At 38.1% G+C, this 9,721-nt stretch overlaps 1 protein-coding gene, 1 long non-coding RNA gene and 1 pseudogene across 2 annotated transcripts; all 3 read left to right on the top strand.

Annotated features, from left to right (window-relative positions):
* The first annotated feature begins 147 nt into the window (after positions 1-147).
* Positions 148-1,514, top strand: LOC148730758 (uncharacterized). The gene has a single exon (XM_088759810.1). It carries the CDS (start codon positions 165-167, stop codon positions 624-626), a length of 462 nt encoding a protein of 153 aa, XP_088615936.1. The 5' UTR covers positions 148-164; the 3' UTR covers positions 627-1,514.
* Positions 1,515-1,622: 108 nt separating this feature from the next.
* LOC148730757 (uncharacterized) lies at positions 1,623-2,611 on the top strand. Its single transcript, XR_016001108.1, has 2 exons — positions 1,623-1,935; positions 2,139-2,611. It is a non-coding gene; the product is annotated as an uncharacterized LOC148730757 (long non-coding RNA).
* Positions 2,612-5,739: 3,128 nt separating this feature from the next.
* On the top strand, positions 5,740-6,694 carry LOC111333274 (uncharacterized; annotated as a pseudogene).
* Positions 6,695-9,721: the final 3,027 nt, after the last annotated feature.

Below are 9,721 nucleotides of genomic sequence, written 5' to 3'. Positions count from 1 at the left end.
CAAGTTTACTGTAAAGACGGATAAAAGTCTCGACTGCTGCATCTGGTTCGTGATAGTGCTTTATTTTACACTAATTCCAAAAGTGTTGTATTTATTTTAAACACATTGATTGACTATGCTCAACAGTTTCTTTATACCTTTTGAAAATCTGCAGTTACTTTACAATGCTCCGACCAGTAACACTTTCGTGCGGGCACTCCAGTTGCCAGGAATGCTTGGCCAATTTGATGGCATCCACGCAACAACCATCGTGCCCAGTGTGCAGAGCTCACATCGCGAGTGATGCAGCACTAAACGTAAATATCGCGCTGAACAACCTGACGAGTAATCTGGCGGTCGCTTGTACCAATCATGACTGTACGTGGACGGGCACGTACGAAAAAACAGAGGACCACTCCAAACAATGCCCGAAGCAGAAGGTCGACTGTGTGAACGAAGGTTGCCAGCATACGCTAACAAGAGAAGAGATGACTTCGCACATATTGACCTGCGACAAACAACTAGTTACCTGTACAGACTGTGGGATGTCCACGTACAGAGACGGCTTGACCCAACATCTGGCCGAGCTATGTCCTTACAAGAAAATTTATTGTCCCCTTGCATGCGGAGAGATGATGCCAAGGTAAGCCCTGCAGTTCTTTTTCCGTTTTTTGATGGAATCGTATCATCGGAAAAAAATATCGGAAAATAGCAGGATATTCTTCGTTATTTAAACTTGGCAGCTGGAAGGAATTACTGTCTAAAGTAAAATCTGCCTTTAGCACATGTGAGCCGCACAATCATGTTATTGCCATGTCACTCGTCAAAACAACATCTAGTCTGCAGAGACCTTGGAAAAAAACAATTGTAGATTTTTATTTTGTTTCAGTTTATTGCATCCATTTTCAAATCACTGGTGTTCCCTGTAATCTCACTGGCTCTACTTGGGTGCGATTTATTCACGAATCGTGCCATTTTTTGCTCTAAATCGCATCATTCTACGCTTGACTGAGTTTTTGACACATGACGTCAGTATTTCTGTTTTGCAAACAAAATAAGATGTAAAAGCGTTTCCGGTTCCACTTTTTATTTAAAAACCGGCGCAGTACTGCATCAGTTAAATATTTGAATTGACCAAGTCTTGTTTTTGGGCGATTTCAAAATGGATGTAATAAAGTGGTAATTAATCCTCGTGTTGTGCAATTTTGGTCAGAAATCATACTTGTGATTTCAAATCGAACTTGCGCTGCGCACTCGTCCGATTTTGAAACCACGCGTATGATTTCAGCCCAAATTGCACTCCACTCAGTTCAATTACCATTATTTATTTCACTTGCAGATGCCATATTACTCTTCATCTCGGCCAATGCAGAGAGAAGGCAGTGCAGTGCACCGTCAGCGGCTGCCACGCAGTCTTCCGGCGAAAGGACTTTGAAGACCATGTTGTGACAGCGGCATCGAGCCACATGGTACTTCAGGCTGGCGAGGTAGAACGGCTGCGTAGAATTTTGTACCACAAGGTTAGTTTTCATTGACTGTCGCTCAACGTTTATGTATGTTTACTTAGTTTATCAGTTATGCATTTGAGTTTAGTAATTTTAGTATAAGCCACTCAATACACCGTCTTTGGAATTGTTCCGAAAGCAATGTCAATACCTTTATTGTCCAACGGCATAACTTATCAAGCGATAAATAGCAGTTTTTTCTGCATTAGCGAACTGTTTTATCTATTTTCTTCGAACAGAGTTACGATACGTCACCGACCATAACGCTAAAGGAGGGGAGCACCACATCATTTAGATGGGAGGTAGACAACTTCAACCAGTACGTCAACTCGACCATTGCCAGTCCCTTCTTTATCTCTCCTGAAAGGCACAGATGGCGAGGAATCTGGGAAAACTCCGCTCTCTATCTCCAACTGCAGTCAGCACTATACCGTGTGACTGCAAAGATCAGGTAGAAAACTAAGCTATTCAGAGCCTGAGGTCCTCGTATAAAATGTGAACTAAATTGCTTTTAAAAGAGGACCAGGTAGATTTTCCGGCTTAATTAACGTAATCACTTATCCAATAAGCATTTTATTTTAGGCACACAAAATAATGCTAAAAAAGAAATAAAATTGAAGAAACTAACATTAATTCATTGCTTCTTTCTCACAGGGTGGTTCCGTTAAACGGCAATGCGGAAAAAGCTGTAACTCTCCCCACCACAGATTTAAAGGAAGGGGAAATGTTGAAGGCTGATGGAGAAGCGTTTAAAAACGCTTGGTTAAATGATGATAAATTAAAAGTAAAGTTCATAATTACAAGCTACAGTTACAATGAAACTATCCACTAAACTTGCTTTGTTACACCTTTGTGTATTTTTTTTTCTAAAGCACGTTGAAAATTTATCTGTGAAAGTAATGGAAACACTACCAGAAAATAATATAAAACGTTACAATACAACAACTTCAAAATAGTAATGACTTCTATGTATAATTTGCCACATTTGTTTAGCAATATGCTTATGGTTGCCAAGTCATCGCAGAACAGTTGCTATGATTTTGTCCGAAAAGTTAGTATTAACTTGTTTCAGTTTTGGATCTAGCTTGTAAGTTTTTGGGTAATAAAAGTGTTAGTACTTGAACAAATAGCAGGATTAACCTTTTCTTCAGTGTAATCTTTGCAATCCCACCAGATTTCCAGCTATCTCACTCTTTTAAGGTTACAAGTCAAAGGGAATTTGTTCGATTGCTCTCAAATTTTGACAGTAGCTAGTTTTACATCTAAACAACAAACAAGTACCTCAGAATTTTTTATTTCTAAATACTTTTTTCCAGAGCGATTTTTGTATGATCAATCTACGCTTTCTTTAATCTTATTTCGAAAATTTTCTTTAACTTTTCACTGAAACTGATTACAGCAAAGCGCAGACACGCTTTTTTAGTGCTTTGGCCCCGGAAACGGAGGAACACATTAAATAAGCGTAAAACAAAATTCGCTTTGACATGTAACGTTCAAAAGGTGATTGGGGCGCTCGTATTTAGAAGTCGTGAAAAATTGGAAAATTCATTATTTTTAAAACATTTTGGTATAGTCTGATACCCAGTTCCATAAGCTATAATTTGAGATAGGGGTTTAGATATTTACAGTTTAAACCGGACGCTCTACATTGCTTGCACTTGAGACACCCCTGAAGGTGCACGGTAACCTTAAACAGTTTAATTTGGCGTCAATAAGATTAAAAATTTCGATCTGGCAATCAGTGAATTAAAGATTAAATTGCTATGTCATTTTCAGTGCTGAAGATTTACACAAAAAATATGTGACTGTGAATCAAATGACGTTATCATGGCAGATTGGCTCCCATATCAATCAAAGGCTCCTTAGAGCAACCTCATGGTATGATCGCGAGTTTTTGGCGCCCTTGACGTAACCTGCGATCTGGCTTTCTTAACTTTGGAAAGATTTTTTGATCGTGGGCAACACGTGCTGGCACAATTGTTGTGTTTGCGAGCGTTTTGATAGAGAAAAATTGTCTTTAATTGCGAATGCGTGAAGAATTACTAAGATACCGGCAGCTACAAGATGAAATCAACAGAGTTTCACACTTACCCGCAATTTGCAGTAAGCATAAAATCACTTCATATTCACGGTGTTTGGGTCTTCACGCACGAATCGTTCATGTTATCGTCACTTTTAGGACTCAGGCGCCCATTTCTCTGCAGTTGAGTATTCTGTAGCATATTTCCCTTCCATTTTTGGCTCCACAAAGGTATGTTGATCAAGTTTGGAGTAAAAAAACTATCAAGCTTCAAGGGAGGGGACGCAATTTGAATCTGTTCAAGTAGTTTGGCATATTCTCGCCTACACGCTCGCCAACAGATTCTGTTAATCGGTAGCCAAGAGGCAGAATACTTAGTTGTAGAAGCGCAACTTCTCTCCATCTCCAAAGAGCTTCGCCATTCAGTTAGAGTTGAAACATGGGATTGATTCACAAAATCGACAAAAGGAGGAACTGTATTGATCAGCAGGAAATGGATCGGGTTTTTTTAATGCAATCGTAAGACTCTGGAACTCTCTATCTATCATAGTTAACCTAGAAAGCTTTTGCACTAAAATGCCTTCAAGTATGTTTTTAATCAAACAGTATGAAACAAAATTTCCAAGTAGTAGCATTTGTTACTATGGAATGGTGTGTACTTGGAATATTGCAATATTTTCAGCGATAGATAGATTTATTTTGTGGTCTTTCGATTTAATATGTCGCTAGTGTGTGGATTTTAGCATTTCTAAGAATATTTTTTTTCTTCTGCGCTATTTTTGATTTTCAAGTTTTATTCTTGCCTGGGCGTGTGCTTATAACATGTGCCTAAGTGTCCCGTTCCCACCCTGTCGCATTGGATATACTCCGTTTTGTTTTGTTTTTTTTTTGTTTTTTTTCTTCATTTGCTTATATCTTCTTATAACCTGGTGCTCATTAAGTTTGATTCCTATAAAAAGCAGCATAAATAAAAGATTGAATGAATCTACTTCAAAAGAATAGTAAATATATTTTCAAATTTCCAGCGCTGATTGATTAACCGACTAAATTTGAAATTTAACAATAATGTAATTAGAACAGCAACTTTGCTGTTTCTAACCTGTAGCCCCAGGGTTCTGATTGAGTGAGTACTTTAAAAAATATATTAATAGAAGAGAAATTGTTTTCCCGTATCAGTTTGGGAAAGATTAAACATTTCATGAAATAGAATAAATATACTGCCTAAAACAAATTGGAAGCTTTTTGCTTTAAAGGAAGTTTACTGCTCAAAGTGTTATTATTCTACAATTTTAAAGCATTCTGCGCTGCCTAAAGCAAATTCCCTTCAGCGAGATATGATAGAAGCATGGATAATAAAGCAAAGGTCAGGAAAATTACTTAAACAACCCTCCCCTTGAAGTGATTACAGGGACTAGTAACAAACAGGAGCTGAAGGATGCAAAATTTAAATAAGATCGGTGAATGAACGAATGAATGAATGAATGAATGACTTTATTTCAACTCGGATGAAAATGAGGCTGGTTAGGCGAGGAAAAATATATGAATACAAGTACAGAGTTTAAAAATAATATAAGCCTAAATAGAAATAATGATATAAAATTACAAATTACTTAGTATTCTTATCTCATTCCTAAAAGGGCCAAATTCGGCTATTACTCTAAGCTTATCAGGTAATGCATTCCAAGCCTTACCAGCAATGTAAGAAGTCGATTTTTAAAGGCTGTATGTTGTGGTCTTAGCTACAGCCAGTAAAAAAAGTTTGTTTTTGCCCCTAAGATTTTCCTATTTTCTCTTACTTGAAATAAAGATTGAATAAACCGAGGCATATTGTTATAGAGGACTTTAAAAACTAAGCATACTCTATTTTCGTCTACAACTTATATTGAGTAACCAGTCTTATAGATGTGGTTACAATTATAAGGAACACATGATTCCCTTTGTAACCCGTGTAGCTGCAAAAAAGCAACATGTTACTAAAGGGAAAGTTTTAAACAGGAGAATTTAGTTACCATAAGATAGGAACACATGTTCCCTTTTGCGGCGTTATGCGTACATCAATTTCATAACATTAAATGTGTATAAATAGAGTTTCTCTTTCTTATTCATCCATCGATACATCCGCCTATAAACAGCTGTGCGCTTGAAACGGGCCTTGCATATGTTTTTTTTTTCTTTTTTTACTGTGAGTCTCATAACCACCTCATGTCATACTTTCCAAGCACATATCTCCCTTAATCCTCCAACAGGAGATGCAGCGGATGCTCCAAAAGAAGAAGTCTTAGGACCAATATTATATTTGAGGAATTCCTAAAGGTGCCTTTAGCAACCCTTCTCAAGACTATCTACTACTTCACTCACGATGACCCTCAGCACAGAATGGTGAGAGCTCTGGGCATTAATGCCAGTTTGACTTCAAAGATTTGTAGACGACTGCAAGACATCTGTTCTGTGGATCTACAAAACAGACCATTCATTCCTTTTGGGGGTCCTGGTACTGTGGCTAAGTGCGATGAAAGCAAGTTCAACCACAAGCTGAAGATAAAAGTAGTGAAGACTGGGCGAATACACAAAAACACTTCTCACTATAACGAGAAAAAGCGAGAAAAAAAACAAGAACAAAATGAAACAAAACACAGAAATAAAAGAAATATAGTCAAATGGTACAAAATCAAAATGGGGCTGATAAACCGTCTTAAAGTTAGTTGAGTAATAAGTTAAAATCTGCATTTATTTCATCTTTTAGTACAACAGGCGAAGGAGGGCTGCCCGTCAATCGTGGGTTTTTGGAATCGTGTCCTCAGAATACTCTCAAGCAAGACACTGTCACCAATTATACAGAAATGTCTTCTGCCGGGAACTGAGGTGCACACTGACGATTGGGCAGCGTACAATAGAGTGATTGGGCTGCCCAACATTAATATACATGAAGTCGTTGTCCATGCCCACAACTTCGTGGATCCCCGCACTGGCGTGCACACGCAAGAAGTGGAGTCAGCATGAAGCCAACTGAAGCTGGGCCGCAATAGAAGAAAAGGATTGAGAAGAGAAGATCTGCAATTCTACCTGGATGAGAGGATGTGGCGGCAGTGGAGGGGTGGCAGTTATAACGTAATAGCGAGGAATTTTTTTGCCATTTTGCATCTGCAGCTTCCGACTGAAACTCCAGTTCTGAAATTTTTTTAAAATGAAAACTTAAAATAATGTCTTTGAATAGTCAAACCGTTATAACATCCAGTTTCTCTTTATTTAAGCCCTAATACAAAGCAGCTCTTAAGTGTGTAAAATCTTCGATTGAAAGAAAATTGCAAGCTGTCACATTTGCTTTTTTTATATAAAAGTTGCAAGTGTATAAGGTCAATCAGTTTCAAAAGCGTAAAAATTCCATTCAAACATTATGAATATTTGAACTCGTTGACAAAAAAGAAAATTAGGCAAAATGTTATTCTTATGACCAATCATTACAAATATACCAAAGACAACTTTGAGAGAAGGCCAATTTCAAGACGGTAGGCTTATTATCATGAGAGGGAAGGTTGGGCAGGGTTGATTAAAATAAATCTAACATTTTAGAGTGTGTGGGATAAAAATGTGGGACAAGAAAGGTATAAAATAGGTATGCAACAATATGGCTGGGAAATTCGCCGCTGAGGGATAGAATGAAAATCGCCGCTGACGATATGCGAAAAATTCGAGGGTTACATGCTAATTTTTCTGAACAAATTGTTAATGCGAAATGGCAACAACAATATCATGATTGGAGAAGGGAAAAAAGACAAATACCGAGCAGTGAAACAAGGGGAAATAGTTTGAAAGGTGTTTTTTTGTAATAATTCATTTAATTCATTCATTTAGTTGTAAAAGAAAAAAAGAGAAGAGAATATTGAGAATATCGAGGATATCGAGCTCAATATTGGCTGATTGACTTCCGTGGTCGAGTAGAATCGAGTACGAATTCAATCGAACTCAATTTCAATCGAGCTCAATATTCCGAATGACTTCCGAGGTCGAGTAAAATCGAGTACGATTTCAATCGAACTCAATTTCAATGGAGCTCAGTATTGGCCGATTGAATTCCGTGGTCGAGTAAAATCGATTACGAATTGAATCGAACTCAATTTCAATCGAGCTCAATATTCCGAATGTCTTCCGAGGTCGAGTAGAATCGAGTACGATTTCAATCGAACTCAGTTTCAGTCGAGCTCAATATTGGCCTAATGACTTTCGAGGTCGAGTAGAATCGAGTACGAATTCAATCGAACTCAATTTAAATCGAGATAGTTTTAATACGAGCTCGAATAAAAGTGAGCTCGAAGCATTCGAAGTAACCGTGCTCAGTCTTGATCGAGGTCCACAACGAAGAATGAGCTCGGTTGTAAAGTGGCTGTCATCGAGCTCGGTATTTGGCGAGTACGAGTGAAATGGAGGTCAATTTGTGAAAATCGTGTACAGGTTGTTGTGCGAGCTCGAGAAAGTGAAATCGATCTCGGTTGCCCAGAAAACTAAAATGATCCGGAATGGTAATCGAGTACGGCAAATGCATATCGAGCTCGGTTGCCCAGGAACAAAATGTGATCCGGTTAACCGCTTTATACAGGTTGACCGTCTAATGGCTTTCGTGATGTTCGTGTGTGCTATTTTTCCTTACATTCCGAAGAAGAACGATAATATATGCGATGTGTTGACGACATTTGTACTTACGTATGATGCACGATCCTCGCAGTAGAGAGCGCTATTTATGCAATAGCGAAAATCAGACCTGAAAAAATCAGGCCTGTACGGGATTCGAATCACTGACCTCTGCCATACTAATGCAGCGCTCTACTAATTGAGCTAACAAGCCAACTGGGAGCAGGCTGTTAAGTTGATTCGTAATAAACCCGTGATGATAAATCAGATACAATGAATATATGAAGTTCATATATTTTAAACTGCGATATTAGATACGTATGAAGCACGATCCTCGCAGTTGAGAGCGCTATTTATACAATAGCGAAGATCAGACCTGGAAAAAGCTAGGCCTGTTCGGGATTCGAACCACTGACCTCTGCGATGCTAGTGCAGCGCTCTACCAATCGACCTAACAAGCCAACTGAAAGCAGGCCGTTAAGTTGATTTGTAATAAATCCGTGATGATTAATCAGATACAGTGAATATATGAAGTTCTAATATTTTGAACTATGGTATTAGATACGTATGATGCACGATCCTCGCAGTAGAGAGCGCTATTTATGCAATAGCGAAAATCAGACCTGTTAGCTCAATTGGTAGAGCACTGCACTAGTATAGCAGACGTCAGTGGTTCGAATCCCGTACAGGCCTGATTTTTTTCAGGTCTGAGTTCTTTCAGGTCTGATTTTCGCTATTGCATAAATAGCGCTCTCTACTGCGAGGATCGTGCATCATACGTATCTGATACCGCAGTTCAAAATATATGAACCTCATATATTCATTGTATCACATTTTAACTTAATGTACTAACACTGATTCGGGGAGAAAAATAGAATAAACTCGACTTGAGAAATCATTCTGGTTGCACGGCTTAAAGCCTTTATTTACGCTTCGCAATAAAGGTGAAAAGGCTTCAGAAACTCCCGCCGAGAAGAGAACTTTGCTATGTTTTACCTCAAGAAATTTAACAGGAAGCTAATAGATTTTCATTGATAACTTTATTTAAAATAATATCTTCATGTTTTCTGTCAGTTTACCGGCTCATCAAAAACAACGCGGAATTTTGGAAAACCTGGAGAAAAGTTTGTAAACCACTCGGTACAACCGAGTGGTTTACAAACTTTTCAAGTGTTCTCCTAACATCTCGAGTGTTTTATTAGCCTATAAACCGATATAAGGTGTGTCTTAGATTTAATCCTATTTTGTGATCAAGTCGCCGATTCCCATGGAAACCGTCACAAAAAAAAAAAAAAAAAAAAAAAAAAAGAAAAAAGAAAAAAGCAAGAAATTAATTAAAGCGCCGGAACTGAACGAACTGTCAGCCAGAAGAGCGAAGACCTTATTTAATTTATTGCTGGATGAAAGCAATGCTACGGAAAAAATGAGCCTAAATTGTAAAGAAAACTAACCAGAAATAGTAGTATAGACACAACCAATAAGGTGCTACTGGAGAATAGTTTAATTTTGACGGATAAAGCGCGATTTGTGAGGCCAGAGTTAGCCTATAACTGCGATTACGATCTGATAATCGGTGCGTAAAGTTTTTATT

The sequence above is a fragment of the Stylophora pistillata genome, chromosome 5 (genome assembly GCF_964205215.1).
Source record: "Stylophora pistillata chromosome 5, jaStyPist1.2, whole genome shotgun sequence".
Classification (NCBI taxonomy): Eukaryota; Metazoa; Cnidaria; class Anthozoa; order Scleractinia; family Pocilloporidae; genus Stylophora; species Stylophora pistillata.
Note: the sequence above shows the minus strand (reverse complement) of the source record. Positions and strands in the feature narration are given on the sequence as shown.

What these genes read in the sequence shown, in the direction of transcription:
- LOC148730758 (XM_088759810.1), top strand. Translation starts at nt 165, where the DNA reads ATGCTCCGACCAGTAACACTTTCGTGCGGGCACTCCAGTTGCCAGGAA.